A 17,508-nucleotide genomic window follows, 5' to 3' on the forward strand; every position below is an offset into this window, starting at 1 on the left:
AAGGCCAAATATAACCATTGTGAATGGATGGAAGTGTTTGCACGGCAGCCATTTTGACACGTCGAGCAGGAAAAGCATCAGGTAAAAAACACTGAACTGTGATTTTCGCACTCGTCAAAAATGTCGTCCGTGCAAAGGAATCGTCCCTGACATGAAAGCCGATCATTGGAACCCGTGGAGTGTACGTGGTTCATTCTGCCCAGTGCTGCCTCTGTCTAAGTGTATGGAACATGTTATACTGATCAATAAAAAACAATATACATTTTAGAGTTTTGAGTTCTTCAAAATTGTAATTGTTCACAAATTTAATTACACTGGAACAAGTACGCCCGCATTAATCATTTAATAAACTAACCCTAAACTAAATTAACTCAATACTGGATGCAGGACGAGTAAGTAAAGTAAAATACATTGATAAATACATGTATTTTGTATTTATTACATTATTTCTTCATTCATTTATTCTTTTATGTATTTATTTACCCATTCATTCACGATTTGATACGGTTTTACGGGTCGTGAACGCGACATGCGAATACAAAAAAAACATTCCGAGGCTCATTGAACGCCACACGAAGATAAACAGACCCACACCGTGCGCGCACGCAGTTTAAGCTAGCCTACGTTTAGCACTCGCCTCACGCTAATGTAGCGGCTTTCAGAAGGAAAAGTTGCGCTGTTTGTGTGCGCATAAAGCTCCAAGAATACACAGGTAAGTACGGTAAATATGCGGCTGTTGTCAGCAGTTGTCGTTGAGCTCAGCTCGCGTTATTTCCCGTTGACGGCGACGTTAAAGGTAGCTAACGCTAATGAACCTTTATCCTTACATTAGCTCCAGTAATGTAGCGGCGGCTACCGTCCTCTGTCCCGTCTCTCTGCGCCGAACACTGCTGCTCCTTGTTTTCCAAATAATAATGACCGTGTTGTTGTTGTCCAAACTGCGGCTTTTTTAGACCGTGTCACGTGTCGTGTGTCTCGCCTGTGAACTTTGGCATTCACGCGACTGTGCGCCGTTAGCTTAATGTGCAGAAACTTTGCAAGACGTCAACGCTAGCTGTGTTTAAGACGTGTACAAAGTCGTAAACATGTGTTTATGTGTTGTATGGTAGGATTTTAGGTGACTATAATACAACTAAAGTAGTTGTTTTAGCATAATGTGGCGTGTCTCTTGTCCTCTCTGTCCACCTTTCTGTCCTCCACCATTTTTCCTTTCACCCCAACGGTCGAGGCAGATTGTCGAGTCTGGTTCTGTCAGGGTTTTAAAATGCGAAATGGGGTAAAACAGTCGATATTGGGCTCAGTGGTGTGTAAAATGTGTGAAAAGCTGATTAAAAAAAAAATTAAATCGCGGAGCTCCATGGTTTGGGGGCGGGAGGTGGTCGTGGTAGTGGCCGCCTCGGGCCCCCCTGGGCCGGGTAAGCGTCTGCGGAGGTCCCGGTGTCAACCTCCAGGAGGTAGAGAAAAAATGACAAAGTGTTGACTTCCAGGGTTTTGGGGGGGGGGCGGGAGATGGTGGTGGTTGTGGCCGCCCCAGGGCCCCCCTGGGCCGGGTATGCGTCTGTGGAAGACCCGGTGTGGACCTCCAGGAGTTGATGCCTGGTGCTTGCTCAGTGTGTGAATTGTTGGGTTTATTTGCCCTTTATGATGTTATATATCTGGTGTGTCTGAGCAATTATGATGCCGTGCCTTGTTACATTTAATGTATGATGCGTATCATTATGCAAACTTAATTTAACCTCTACGTTTCACATTCATTTTGTCTGATGCACATTGTTTTTTGTCCGCTCCGCTCACCACTTCTCCAGGAAGTGGGATTCATCACGTGACTGAAACTCTTGGTCATTGTCTACTTTTTCCTTCCTTGTATGTGTGTGTGTGTCTTCAGCCTCTCACTTTGACACACACACGCACACACACTCGGGATGGTTTCGTACAAGAGGCTGAACCCTGAGGATGTCCAGTTTTCCTCTGCAGTGTTGTTGGAGGAGCCTCCTCGCCATGTTCCTGCCCAACAAGACGTTTGTTCAGTAAGTAATATTGTGCTAACTTGTGCCACTTCAAGGTCGTTATTTGTTTATATCTTACTCCGTTTGTTACTCATCAAAGGGGCAGGAGCCGGAGGAGGCGTCCCTGCTTCCCCGTATGCCGTCGTGCTCCGTCACCACAGGCCTCCTGGTGATCGGCTGCCTGCTGCTGCTCCTCTGCGGCGGCTGGCTCCTGGGCACCATGTTCTGGATGCACAATCCGCCCAGCCAAGAGCCGCACAGGCCGCCATCTCCGGCGGCGCCGGCCCCGTCGGCGAACCAGACGGCGACCGCCTCCCAGCGCGAGGCGTGCGCCGCGATCCCGGAGGCGTGGAGGTTTGACTGCTACCCCGAAAGAGGCGCCGTCGTGACCAGAGAGATGTGCGAAGCCAGGGGCTGCTGCTTCGCCCCCGCTTCCCCGTCGTCGGGGGGAAACGGCGTCCCGTGGTGTTTCTATCCGTCGGATTTCCCCTCCTACGCGCTCCAGTCGATCAACGAGACGTCCCTGGGACACGAAGGCGTCCTCGTGAGGAAGGCGAAGACCTACTACCCGGCAGACGTCCTCACGCTCGCCGTGGAGATAAGACACGAGACGGACACGCGGCTACGCGTCAAGGTGAGCGAAGGGATTGATTTTAAAAAACCGCACAGTTTTTAAGCGACGACAAAGTTGACGGCTTATGTCATCCCCGTTCCGTTGTCTTTTTCGTGTTTCGGGTTTCAGATCACCGACCCTTCTAATCCGCGCTTTGAAGTCCCGATCTCTGTCCCCACCCCCGCCAGGAAGTCGGAAAGTCCCGCCTACATCGTGGAGCTTTCAAAAGAGCCGTTTGGTCTCATCGTGAAGAGAAGGTCTACGGGAGCGGTGCTGTAAGTCCAACTCGTGTTAACTGGTAAAATCAAAGACATCTTTGCACATGACTCCATACATCCATGATGCTGTTGTTCTCCTCCTCCTCCTCCTCCTCCTCCTCCTCCTCCTCCTCCTCCTCCTCCTCCTCAGGCTGAACACCACAGTGGCTCCCCTCTTCTATGCCGACCAGTTCCTCCAGTTCTCCACCGCTCTGCTCACGCGGTTCGTCTACGGCCTGGGAGAACATCGCTCCACCTTTCTCCACGACGTCCACTGGGACACGCTGACCATGTGGGCCAGAGACGTGCCTCCTATGGTAAGTATGTGAGACCACGTGTTTTTCCATTGTTCTGCTTATAGCACACAGGACAGGATCAGCTGTATCGGACTTAAACATGACCTGCATGTATCTAGAAGAGTCTACAGTATATCATAGTACACACGTTTGGGCTCACCTATACAATGTTTGTCGTGTTTTCCATTAAAAGTCAGACTTTTATTCATCAAAAGTGTTGGAAAATATAGTTAATGTTATATTTATTGAAAGAACATGCTTTTCCATAAAAATTAAGAAAATTTCCCTCAAAATTTTGAGAAAATAAATTAATATTTTGAGAAAATAAATTTATATTTTGAGAAAGAAATCAACATTTTGATTTAAAAAAAATAAAATGTTGATTTCTTTCTCAAAAAATTAATTTTTTCTCAAAATTTTTATTTAGTTTCTCAAAAAAATTGGTTTTTTTCCTTCAAAAATAAGCAAATTTAAAATAATTTAAAAAAAAATTCTCAATTTTATTTTTTTAAATCAAAATGTTGATTTCTTTCTGAATATGTTTCTTCAAAATTAAGGACATTTAAAAAAAAATCTCAAAATGAAAGAATTTTCTCAAAAAGTTTATTTCTTTCTCAAAATGTGTTATTCTTTGAAAAAATGCCTCTCCTTCAAAAATAAGCAAAGTTCTCAAAATTGTATTTTTTTTTTCTGGAATATAAAATTTGTTATATTCCATGAATAAATAAGCTTTTTTTGCTCTTCAAAAACAAGGACATATCTAAGTGAGCCCACACTTTTGAACAGTAGTGAATGTAAAACTATTAAATGTGAATAATTTGAAGCAAATATGTTTAAAATCATCTCTTCCTTCTCGGTGTATTGTAGGAGAAGACAAACCTGTACGGAGCTCATCCATTTTACCTCGCGATGGAGGACGGCGGCACCGCACACGGCTTCTTCTTGCTCAACAGTAACGCCATGGGTCAGTCGGTCTTCACCCCCACAACCTCTGCTTCACATTTCTGTGCTTTTTTCTTAACGAGGTTTGATTTTTCATGTCTTTGTCTTTGTCAGATGTCGTACTGCAACCGGCGCCGGCCATCACCTGGCGGACGATCGGTGGAATTCTGGACTTTTACCTGTTCCTCGGTCCTGATCCTGGTTCAGTTATTGAACAGTATGTGGAGGTCATAGGTCAGTGTGTGTGTGTGTGTGTGTGTGTGTGTGTGATGATCGATGTTTATTGTGACACCAGATACAGATGAATTAACGTTAAAGAAACTATTGGGCTCTGAGAACGTGAGGTGGTCTTTAACACGCCCCTTAACTCGTAGACACGCCCCTTCACCCTTAGACACGCCCCTTCACTGTCCACTTTTAAAACGCATCTTAAAACCCATTTTTGCTCTTTGTTTCAGCTGTTGTTGTTGTTTTTAAAGTGCTTTATCAATAAAGTTGGATTAGATTAAGAATATCTGTCAAACACTGGATTTACATGTTTTGTTTTGTTTTGATTTCGAGTCTAAATGAGTTTTCTCCCCTCCCCGTCTTGCAGGATATCCGGCGATGCCGATCTACTGGGCGTTAGGATACCACCTCTGTCGCTGGGGCTACAACACGAGTGACTCCACGTGGGACGTTGTCAAGAAAATGCGGAATTATGGGATACCACAAGTAAAGTAGACTCAGATTATTAGGGCCCGAGCACGGTTGCTAATTTTTGAGGGGGCTAACGTGCATAAAAACTCTTGAAATTTGGCACAGAGGTCGGGTCGGTGAAAACTGCGATAGCGGAATAGGGCACGAACCCCTTCGTAGTCCCAGGGCTCTATAGCGCCCCCAGAGGTCAGGTCATGGTAAAAAAAACAATTTAATCGGATCAGGAAGAAATTTGGTGAGTTTGTCTGCCGTACTCCGAAGTTTATTTGGGAAATTTTTGGTAATTTTTGATGCAAGCCTGACCTGCATGTATCTAAAAGTTTGGGCTCACCTATACAATGTTTGTTTTCCATTAAAAGTCAGACTTTTTTTCATCAAAAGAGTTGGAAAATATAGTAAATGTTATATTTATTGAAAAAAAAGTGCTTTTCCTTCAAAATTAAGGAAATTTCTCAAAATTTGATATTTTTTTTCCTCAAAATTTTTTTCCTTAAATTTTTTTTTCAATATTTGCTATATTCTATTCGAGGTCAGGTTATGGTAAAAAAAAATGTCATTGGGACGAAATTTGGTGAGTTTGTCGGGCGTACTCTTAAGTTTATTTGGGTAATTTTTGGTAATTTTTGATGCAAGAGAAAGTGGCAAAAATTGGGTTAAATGCAAAATTTTTGATTTTTTCTATCATGTCTGAGTTATTGCGATTTTAACCAAACTTGGTAAACGCTCATGATTCCTAACAAATTTCCAATGCGCTTCTATTAGCTCCGCCCACCCAGAAGTCGGCCATTTTGGTAAAAAAAATGGCTAGTCTTTGCATTTGAACAAACTCGTGCTAGCATGTTTGAGCTAGCCACGCCAAACTCGGTCCATATGTTTAAGACAAGTTAATGATTAAAAGTTGATATGATGATTTTCTCTACATCAAAAGGCGTGGCCTCAGCGCTCCGACAAATTTGGCGATAAAATGGCAGGAAAACTACCTTTAAAATTCCGCTTTTTGAAAGATTTAACGTAAACAGAACAGCGGTCCTGGTTATGATTATTATTTTTTTTAAATTTGGTGTTGATTTTCATTTGAATTACTTAGGACGTCCAGTGGAACGACATCGACTACATGGATCAGTTCCTGGACTTCACCTTTGACTCGGCAAAGTTTGCCACGCTGCCCGACCTGGTCAAGGATCTGCACGCTCACGACCAGCGATACGTCATGATCCTGGTACACAAATACACTTTTATTTCTTCTGCGTCTGATTTAATGCTGTGTGTGTGTGTGACAGCAGAGTTTGTGTTGTTTGTTGTCAAAACCTTCAGGACCCGGGCATCAGCAGCACTCAGCCCGGAGGCTCGTACTGGACGTTTGACGAAGGGCTGAACAGAGGAGTTTTTATTAAAGACGCTGAAGGGAAAACGCTCATTGGAAGGGTGAGACTTTTGGTCGTAACGCAAAACAGTGACTAACCCAATATTTTATTTGTTTTGCACTTTACACAAACCACAGTGCTGTACATAGTAAATAAAAACGCATAATGAGTAAAGAGTTAGAAATGAAATACAATAAAATAACATAGAATAGATTAAAATCATTTCAAGATCATAAAAAACACAAGGAGAAATCGCAGCCATACAATAAAAATCAAACTCAACGTGCAGTGTTATCACATGTTGTATGAGCAATATTTATTTATTTATTATATTCATCATGTCACTTTAAAGCACCATAAAATAACTATATCATACTACTTATTTATATTTTAATTTTATATTTAAAAAAATAATTATTAAAAAAATAATTAAAATTAAATTATATTTATTTATTAATATTTTGTATTATTATTTTCTGTTTTTATTTAATTAAATAATTAATTAAATAAATACATACATAATTAATTTATTAATTAGTTACATAATACATTTTTTAAATAAATAAAAAAAATAATTATTTAAAAAAAATTGTTGCATATTTTTACATTTTGTAAAATTTGATGTCATTTTGTTGTATATTTCATTCATTCATAGATAAAAACAGTTTTTTTAGTGTAAAATTCTACTGTACGTCGGTAAAATTATACTTTTACATTTCACACATCTTCTCCCACTACTTACACGTCTTTTGTTGAATCAGAGTTTTGTTTATATTGTGACATTTCCTGCAGGTGTGGCCCGGTCTGACGGCGTATCCCGACTTCTCTGACAACGTCACGCACGAGTGGTGGCACGAAAACCTGCAGCGGTTCCACGAGAAAGTGCCGTTTGATGGATTATGGATCGTACGTCGGTCATGTCTTTCTTTTTAAATGACATCGCCGTCATGTCTTCTCCCTAACTTTGCCTTTGTCATTTTCCAGGACATGAACGAACCGTCAAATTTCCTGGACGGCTCGACCAACGGCTGTCCGTCAAACAGCGTGGAGAATCCTCCCTACACGCCCGGTGGGAGTCGCGGATCTCAGACATAAACGCGCAGATGCAGATGCTTTAATGGTCGTGTAAATGTCACTGTTGTTTTTTTTATCTTGCAGGCATACTTGGAGGTTTGCTCAGAGCCAAAACGGTGTGTGCCACTGCACAGCAAAAGCAATCCATACACTACAACATGCACAGCCTGTATGGACTCATGGAAGCCAAAGCATCAGCCAAGTGAGGACTGCTCTAAAACACACACACACAAGCACAAAACTGGAAGATTTGTCTCTCTGTATCTCTGATAACTTCTTTCTGGCCTTCGTCTTGTCCAGCGCTCTGAAGCGGATCCTTGCAAAGAGACCTTTTGTGATTTCCCGCTCCACCTTCCCCAGTCAGGGCATGTACTCTGGTCACTGGCTGGGAGACAACAGGAGTCAGTGGAAGGACCTTTATGCCTCCATATCAGGTTTGATCACTCTTATTATCACCATGATTTATTCTGCTGACTGCACTCGAGTTTATCCCCTTTTGCACCAAAGCTCCATTCAAAATTCTTACAATAGCAGAGAAATCCTCAAATTTACTGACACTTTCTTTAAAGCAGCAGATATACACTACCGTTCAAAAGTTTCGGCAAGGAAAAGCACTTTTTTTCAATGAATAGAACATCTTTTTTTAGAAAGAAATTTAAATTTTGATTTAAAAAAAAAAAATTTGAGAAAGAAAAAAAATCTTCTTTTTTTTTTAAACAAATTTTTTTTTTTTGAGAAATGTTTATTTTTGATAATATAACACATTTTGAGAAAGGAATTTAAAATTTTGAGAATGAAAAATTATAATTTTGTGACAAATTAACATTTCGAGAAAAAAATCACATTTTGAGAAATGTGTTTATTTTTGAAGGAAAATCACTTTTTCAAAGAATATAACACATTTTGAGAAAAAAATAAAATTTTGAGGGGAAAAAAATTTTGAGGAAAAAAAAAAATCCTTATTTTTGGTACACTGCCCTCTAGTGGTAAAAAAGTAAACATTCAATACAATTTTAGTAGTGCTGGGCAGTAGGTTAATACAAGATGGCGTTACGCGCGTTTTTCCAGTCAGTCGTCATGGAAACGCTTTGTGCGTTAACGTTAACGCCGCTATCGCGTTAACGCACCCAGCACTAAATTTTAAGTCTCTTTTTTCTCCATATTGTTCAGTAAATGTAATGTAATTTCCCCGAATATTGTGCTTGAAATTGTCACGTTAATATTGTGACTCTCACATTTTTCTAACTGTTTGCTGTTTTTTTACCCCTCAGGTATGTTGACCTTTAACCTTCTGGGCATCCCGTTGGTGGGCGCAGACATCTGCGGTTTCAGCGAGGAGACGAACGAGGAGCTGTGCGTCCGCTGGACTCAGCTCGGAGCGTTTTATCCCTTCACGCGCAACCACAACGCCATCGACATGAAGGCAGGTGTCGTAAAAAACTAAAAAATTTGACTCCTCCTTCAAACTGTCTCGGTCTTACACCGCCTTTGTTTTTAGCCTCAGGACCCGACGGCCTTCAGCTCCGTGGCTCGTACGGCCATGAAGCAGGCGCTGCTGCTGCGCTACGCCCTCTTCCCCGTCCTCTACACGCTATTTCATCACGCGCACGTGCACGGACACACTGTCGCGCGTCCGCTGATGTTTGAGTGAGTGGAACATACATAAAAACACACACACAACCATGTCTCTTCTTGGTTTTTTGTAGTGCTGGGCACGAGGTTAACGCGTTTCCATGACGACTGACAGGAAAAAGCCACGTTTCCTTATTTTTTAATGAAAAGCACCTTTTTCAACGAATATAACACATTTTTAGAAAGAAATAAAAATGTTGATAAATTTTTTTAGAATTTTTCAAAAAAAATTGTGACAAAAATGTAAATTTTGAGGGGGGAAAAAATTGAGAAAAATTTTTAATTTTGGCGGAAAACATTTTTTTTTGAGAATTTGTTTTTGATTTTGAGATAACAAAATTAACATTTGGAAAAAAAAAATTGGAGAAAAATAAAACTTTTGAGAAATGCCCTTTTTTTTGTGAGGGGGAAAAAAATTTGAGAAAACATTTTTTACTTTTGAGGGAAAACATTTTTGAGAATTTTTTTTTATTTTGAGAGAAAAATAAATAAATTTTGAGAAAAAAAATAAATTTTGAGAAAAAAAATTAAATTTTGAGAAAAAAAAATTAAATTTTGAGAAAAAAAATTTAAATTGTGAGAAAAAAAAATTAAATTTTGAGAAAAAAAATTTAAATTTTGAGAAAAATAATCACACTTTTGAGAAATGCCCTTCTTTTTGAAGGAAAAGCACATTTTTGGAAACGCAAAGCGAATGTGCTGCGACACCAAAGTTCAGGCTCTGTTAGCTGCATTAGCTCGTTTAGCGCAGTAGAACTGGAGCGGTCTGTTTATTAAATGCAAAGAGCAGCGCTACAAATAACTAGCGTACCTGTGTACTGCGTATGTGCGCCTCTGTTTTTAAAGTTTAGCGTTACTTTAGAGACTCATTTTAACAAATTGGGAATCACGTAAACATGGAGTCACGCGTCTTTTTCCGGTCAGTCATGGAAAAGTGTGATGCGTTAACGTTGATGCCGTTAACGCGCCCAGCACTATTTCTTTTTGTCATTCCTTCATTCATGTTTTCAACAGGTTTCCTACAGATGTAAGAACCTATGCGATTGACAAGCAGTTCCTTTGGGGGAAGAGTTTGCTGGTGACACCAGTGTTGGACCCTGGCGTCGAAAATGTGGAAGGTTACTTCCCTGAGGGCGTGTGGTACGACTACTACACGGTGAGAGCGACGCGTTCAGCCTCGTTATGCTACGATACGAGTCTGGAATTTAACCTAAAGAGTTTGAGATGGGCTGCAGCTAACGATTATTTTCTTAATCGATGAATGGTTTGGTCCATAACATGTTAAAAAACGTTGATCAGTGTTTGTCAAACCTGGAAATGACGTTGTTTTTATTGTTTTGTGGAGCAAAGAAACTAAGAAAATATTCACATTTAAGAAGCTCAAACAAGCAGAAATTAATCAATCGATTCATCGATGATCAAAATATTTGACGACTTTTTTCTAACCTGTCACTTTGTCGCCTCACCGTGTTTCTCAGGGCGACTCTGTGCGCAGTAAAGGTGAAGTTCTTCAGCTCCACGCACCGCTGGATAAGATCAACCTGCATTTACGTGAAGGAACCATTTTACCAACACAGGTAAAAATGATTATTTTACTTTTCCTCAATTATTGAGAATTGTTATTATTATTTTACTGAAGTTATGAATCCAGAATGCGTCACTTTTTAGGCAATACAATCTTTTATATTTTGTTAGTGTTGAGTATCAACTGTACACTAGCGTTCAAAGATTTGGGCTCACCTATACAATTTTGGTTGTTTTCCGTTAAAAGTCACACTTATCCATCAAAATGTATTTTCTTTTTCCTCACATTTCTAATTTTTTTCTCAAATTAGAAATTTTCCTCAAAATTTTTTTTTTAAATTTCAATTTTTTCTCAAAATTCTATTTTTTTTAAAAAAATTCTCAAAATTTTGATTTTTTTTCTCAACATTTGATTTTTTACTCAAAATTTCGATTTTTCTCAAAATTTAGATTTTTTTCTCAAAATTTCAAAATTATAATTTCTTTCTCAAAATTGTTATTTCTTTTTGTGTTATTCATTGAAAAATGTGATTAGCAAACACAATGTTTCATTAGAACACTGGAAACAGGCCTCCATACACCTATGTACATATTCCATTAAAAACCAGACGTTTACAGCTAGAATAGTCGTTTACCACATTAACAATGTATAGAGTGTATTTATGATTCATTTACTGTTAGATTCATTGAAAAAAAAGTGCTTTTCCTTCAAAAATCGGAACATTTCTAAGTGAGCCTACACTTCTTCTCTTTCAGACGCCTAACCTGACCCTGTGGGTGAGCACCGGTCAGCCTCTGCGCCTGGTGGCCGCTCTCTCCGACGACGGCTCGGCCAGCGGAGATTTGTTCTGGGACGACGGCGAGAGCGTCGACACGTACGAGAGCGGCAAGTACGCCTACATCGTCTTCAACGTCGCTCAGGTAACCCGCGCTCGTTAAGTCTGTCCCGACGCGGCATCGTTCGTCAGATCTGGAGTAAAGACGCCTTGTATCCTCTCGCGTCTGTAGAAGACGATGACGTCTCGGGTGCTTCGCAGCAACGTGGAGGCCACGTACATCACCGTGGAGACGGCCACCTTCTACGGCGTCAAGGAGGAGCCCAGCCAAGTGCTGGTGAACTCCCACGACGCGGCGTTCACCTACAGAGCCAACCAGGTGAGAGGTGGGGGTGTCACTTAGAAATGTCCTTATTTTTGAAGGAAAAGCACTTTTTTAAAATGAATATAACACATTTTGAGAATGAAATAAAAATTTTGATTAAAGAAAATACAATTTTGAGAAAAAAAATACAGTTTTTAAAAAACTGAAAAAAATCTATTTCATTCAAAGAATATAACACATTTTGATAAAGAAATTAAAATTTTGATTAAAGAATACACGATTTTGAGAAAAAAATATTTTCTGAAAAAAATATTTTTTGAAAAAAATAATTTCTGAAAAATTACAATTTTGAGAATTTTTTAAAAATAGAAATTTGCTTTTTTTAAAAATAGAAAAGCACTTTTTTAAATGAATATAACACATTTTGAGAAAGAAATTTAAATATTTGACGCAATTTCTTGTCTTCCTAGGACAAACACTCTCAGACTAGCAACTAGTTCAGTTACGAAAATTGCGAAACGGCAACATGTACGCCAAATCCAAGATGGCCGACTTCCTGTTGAGTTGAGGTCATGGTGTCGAGGGGATTATTTGTTCGTCTCGGGCCGAACGATATTCCCAACAGAATTTCGCGAAATTCGGCGCAACTACATTTCGGCGTATGACCTGTGGGGGGCGCCACTGAGCCATTTAGCATTGGTTTTCCGCAAGTTCATCGTATCATATATCGAATTTTTCGTTTCGGTTCTGGTTTGCGTGGCAATTTTCCTCTCGTTTTCGCGCACGTTTCGCGGATCAATTTCAGCAGCGCCCCCCCCGTGTGCACCCGAAACTCTGTTTTTGACTCTGATCTCTGCGTCTCTGCAGGTTTTAACCGTTCCAGGTCTCGGCCTCAACCTCAGTCAGAATTTCACCGTCAGCTGGCTGTGATGGAGCTCACGGGGTTTGAGACGACAGAGACTGGGTTTTTACTGGTAAACGTCCTCACACAGTGACCCGGCGCAGCCTGTGAGTATCCACACGGTGACCTTTGACATTGTACTGATGATACACTGGACTGACACACCACCTGCTGCAGCTGAGCTGAAATCTTCCACCACCGGAGGTCGCTATAACCTCATTTTCAATAATGGCAAACATGAGTTTATGATGATGATAGGTGGGGGGGAATCCAAACCCACTGAGCTGCAGTACAGTTTAGTTTAGTTTAGTTTAGTTTAGTTTAGTTTAGTTTAGTTTAGTTTAGACGCAGCTTTAAATGTTCCTCCCATTTTTTACAAAGAAAGAAGCAAATCAGCAGCAAAGACGACGTGCAATAGATCAAATATTGATATTTGACTTCCTGGAAATGTGACGTATACGTGCTTTAACGCTGTTTACAGCTTGTTTTTTTTGCACTAAACCGGTACTGCAGTCATGTGAAGGTAGATGCAGGTGCCTTATGATTCCTGTTTGCATGTTTTTCCGTGTTTTTCAGGCGGCTTTAACTGCAAAAATGACCATAATGCTGTGCATATAGTATCTAAATATGTAATTATATAAATCTATCTGCACTTAATGCAATGATTTGTTGACACGATGATCGGCGCATGTGTAAAGTAAATGAAAAGCATGTCAAGATGCTAATGTAAAGCTTTATTTTAAAGAATTCATTATAAAAAGATCGTCGTCGACGTCTTTTTTTTTTTTTTTTTTTTTTCTTTAATTTTAATTGTAAATGTTTATTTAAATTCGTGTTTTTTGAGCTCTAGTGCTGTGATTCCAGCTGAATAAAATAAAATATTTTGCCTGAATTTGAATCTGAATTTGAACGTGTCGGTGTTGGTACATGGGCCACTAGAGGGCGCAGTTTGCCGTCACATGCAATTTAATTTCCTCTACAAGTCTGCAAGGATTCATGTTAACCATCCAATTAGTCTGCGTGTAAACTACGACCGTTATTGTTAAGAATTGGCTTTGTTTGATGGTAGTTTTTTTTTACTTTCTGAAGAATTCGAACTCTTCGTAAACAACCTCCTCTTCCTCTTATCCGACGAAAGTGAAAGTTAACGTCGTCCTAATTTGTCCCTGATGTGATCGCAGGCCTCGAGTTGTCCTTCGCTGCTGATACAGACAACGTTCACAGGCTAACTGCTAACAGCTAACGGCTAACTGTTTCCAGATGCCAGTGCAGTCGGTGTGTGGAGGAAACATTTATCATCCACACAGCGAGAGAGCGAGGGGAGGGAGGGGGGGGTCTGTCAAAAGCATTCTGCTCTACTGACGAGGGCATTTCCTGTCTGGATTTTGGAGGATTAAGTGTGTGTGTGTGTGTGTGTGTGCAAAACCAGAGCTTGTCAAAACAAAACAGATTCTGAATCTGCAAAAAAAAAAAAAAAGGTCTGGTTCTATTTTTGCGTCCCTTCAGAAACTTCAAAAACTTCACAAAACAAGCGCATCATAAAGCAGTCGTAAATATGTTGTTTTTCAAAATAAAGTAACATTTGGGACTTAAATACAGATAATGTGTGCAGATAAATGGAGAAGCAGCAGAGGTGAAAGGGTCTTATTTACAATATCGCCGAGTTGTCAATAATTCATCGAATTGTATTTCTGTAATTACCTCGAGGGTCTAAGGGTGCGACGTGATCACACAGGTACACAAACTGTACACATGTACACGCTTTATATCGTACAAGCCGCTGTAATAGATACACAGATGGTTTATGTAACAACAACTGGATTCACTTTCAGCGGAGGAAACGCTCGTCATGTTCTCGTTTCCCTCGGGACGGAGGAGAAAAAATGAAGTTTTTCCCTTTTTCTCCGTAGTCCTGCGAACATGCAAACACAGAGAGTGGGAAAACATAACTGAGGTAATGTATAAAGACTCTGTAAAAAAAACAAACAAATGGGATGAACTCTCTTATCAGTGTCATGTCCAAAGTCTGGTTTTATATTCTGTTTTATTTATGACCCAGAAATCACCTTCAGTCACTTCTCAGCTCGGAAGGAGCTGTGCTTTGAAACCTTTGAGTTCTGTGAACGACACTGTCTATTATCTTATTGTGTTATTTGACTCCAGATATGGGGAAAATTAATTAATTAATTAATTAATTAATTAATCAAGTATTATCTTATGTTATTTGACTCCAGATATGGGGAAAATTAATACATTAATTTATTTATTAATCGAGTATTATCTTATTAGGTTATTTGACTCCATATATGGGAGAAATTAATTAATTAATTAATTAATAAATAATTGAGTATTATCTTGTTATTTGACTTCATATATGGGGAAAATTAATTAATTAATTAATTAATTAATTAATCGAGTATTATCATGTTATTTGACTCCATATAGGGGATTTTTTTTTTAATTATTATTATTTATTAATTAATTAATTAATCGAGTTATTAATAGTCCAATCGTATTATGTTTATATAGCCCACAATTATAATTACACACTTGACAGGGTTGGTAACATCCAAGTTAATTAATTAATTAAATAGGCCACAAATAAAAGAAGACTAAGTAAATGGGGTTTAAAATGAATAAATAAAAAAGTAACAATAATGATAATAATATTAATAAATAAGTAGTCTGACAGAATAAAGAAAATAGATTATAATTTATTTTTTTTTACTCCTTTGTGTCTTAGATTTGGTCACATTGTCGTTTAAAATAATGATATTTGTGACAATGAAAATGTAATTATTATAAAACGGTGCATTTATATTTAAAGTTTACCGTTTACAAACAAAAACCCTGCGAAATATCACTTAAAGCTAAAAAATTGTCTGATTTCTTTTTCTTTTGTATAATTGAGTTTCACTGAAGTCTTGCTGTCGGTAAATTCCAAAGAAAACAAAACAATACAACATGAGGTCAAAGTGAAGCTCAGTGAAGCGTACAGGTGTCAGGTAACACACACACACACACACACACACACACAAGAAGAAAGAGGCCGACTTCCTTTAACGCACCCAAACGGACAATGACGTAGCATTATTAGAACATGACAGAACATGACATGACGGAACAGGAGCAACAACCACACCTGGTTTCCTCCTGCTAAGTATTACACTTACACACACACACACACACACACACACACACACATGTTAAAAGCCCTTAAACAAACATGAATGTGTTCCTCTGGTGACCCACGGTGTAAACACCACCACACCTACAGTCTGCGGCGGTGCGTTCAGGTGAAGTTTGTCAGTGTGTGAGCGATGACTCGGCTGTTTTTATTATGCAAGTGTAAACACGGTGGGTTTGTAAATCTGACCCTGATTCTCTTCTAAGCTCAGATATTAACATTGTGGTTATGTTGAGGGATATGTTGTTATTTATTAGCTTTGTAGCTTAGCGTCTGCGAGTCACAAACTCGCGGCCCGTGGGTCATAATGAACTATTCATGTAGGTTGTTTAAAATTATTTTAAAAATGTTGCTTCATAAATAAGTTTGTATTTGTCAACACAGATACTTTTATTTTGAAAATCTGTCAAATATCACCATCAATATAGTTTTATACATATATGTATATATGCATGTATGTATGTATATTTGTATATATGTGTGTGTATATATGTATGTATGTATATATGTATGCACATATGTATGTATGCATATATATGTATGTATGCATATATATATATGTATGTATGCATATATATATATGTATGTATGCATATATATATGTATGCATATATATATATATATATGTATGCATATATATGTATGCATATATATATATATGTATGCATATATATATATGTATGCATATATATATATATATATATATATGTATGCATATATATATATGTATGCATATATATATGTATATGTATGTATGCATATATATGTATATGTATGTATGTATGCATATATATATGTATGTATGCATGCATATATGTATGTATGCATGCATATATGTATGTATGTATGCATATATGTATGTATGCATATATATATATGTATGTATATATGTATGTATGTATGTATGCATATATATGTATGTATATATATGTATGTATGTATGCATGTATATATGTATGCATGTATATATGTATGCATATATATGTATGTATGTATGCATATATATGTATGTATGTTTGTATGCATATATATGTTTGCATATGTATGTATGTATGCATATATATGTATGTATGTATGTATGCATATATATGTATGTATGTATATATGTATGTATGCATGTATATATGTATGCGTATTTATGTATATAGGTATGTATATGTATATGTGTGTGTATGTATGTATATATGTATATATATATGTATATGTATGTATATATATGTATATGTATGTATATATATACGTATATATTTATGTACGTATATATATGTACGTATATATATATATACGTTTATATGTATGTATATATATATATGTTTATATATGTATGTATGTATATGTATACATATATATATGTATATGTATGTACAGATTGTGTTCATGTAACAAGAACTGTATTAATTTTCAGGAAACCGTCGTCATGTTGCGATTAAAATATTAATTTGGCCACAAAAACAACATGGTTTCACCCACTTCTCTCCTCTTCGCTTATGAATCAGTGACAGTTATTTTAAAGTAGATAATAATAATAACAATGATAATTTTGCACCAGTCGAACCAGTTGACGAAACAGGAAATACAATTTAGCCGTTAATTGCGAGCGCAAAAAAAAATCCCGTTTGGCGACTTTCATTAAAATTGTCCAATGGGCGTAAACTCACGACCTGGTGACTTTTAAAAAAATACTTTCCACACTCGCAGCATCTGGAAACCTGTTGAGCTGCACACTGAACGGCTGCCTGTTTGCTTTGCGAGGAACTTGAGCACCGAGCCGAGTCATGTTACGCAAATATTCCAGAACCGAGGCACCGAGCCAATCACAGTGAAGTTCAAACGGAGCCGTCTGGTGTCGTTTTTGTCCGACTGGGTGCATCCACCAGTGGTTAGCGCTCTTCGTTTTCTACGGTTTTGGCGT

At 38.3% G+C, this 17,508-nt stretch overlaps 1 protein-coding gene across 1 annotated transcript; it reads left to right on the plus strand.

The window, feature by feature from the left end:
* The first annotated feature begins 581 nt into the window (after nucleotides 1-581).
* gaa2 (alpha glucosidase 2) lies at nucleotides 582-13,294 on the plus strand. The gene is made up of 21 exons (XM_083906122.1): nucleotides 582-712; nucleotides 1,886-2,027; nucleotides 2,107-2,640; nucleotides 2,749-2,894; nucleotides 3,028-3,193; nucleotides 4,040-4,136; nucleotides 4,229-4,348; nucleotides 4,710-4,828; nucleotides 5,901-6,032; nucleotides 6,128-6,238; nucleotides 6,970-7,083; nucleotides 7,162-7,246; nucleotides 7,336-7,453; nucleotides 7,552-7,685; nucleotides 8,523-8,674; nucleotides 8,750-8,898; nucleotides 9,898-10,039; nucleotides 10,362-10,460; nucleotides 11,164-11,328; nucleotides 11,416-11,562; nucleotides 12,376-13,294. The coding sequence occupies exons 2-21, from the start codon at nucleotides 1,923-1,925 to the stop codon at nucleotides 12,436-12,438; spliced, it is 2,898 nt and encodes a 965-aa protein (XP_083762248.1). The 5' UTR covers nucleotides 582-712; nucleotides 1,886-1,922; the 3' UTR covers nucleotides 12,439-13,294.
* The last annotated feature ends 4,214 nt before the right edge of the window (nucleotides 13,295-17,508 follow it).

The sequence above is a fragment of the Microchirus variegatus genome (assembly GCF_963457635.1).
Source record: "Microchirus variegatus genome assembly, chromosome: 19".
Lineage (NCBI taxonomy): Eukaryota > Metazoa > Chordata > Actinopteri > Pleuronectiformes > Soleidae > Microchirus > Microchirus variegatus.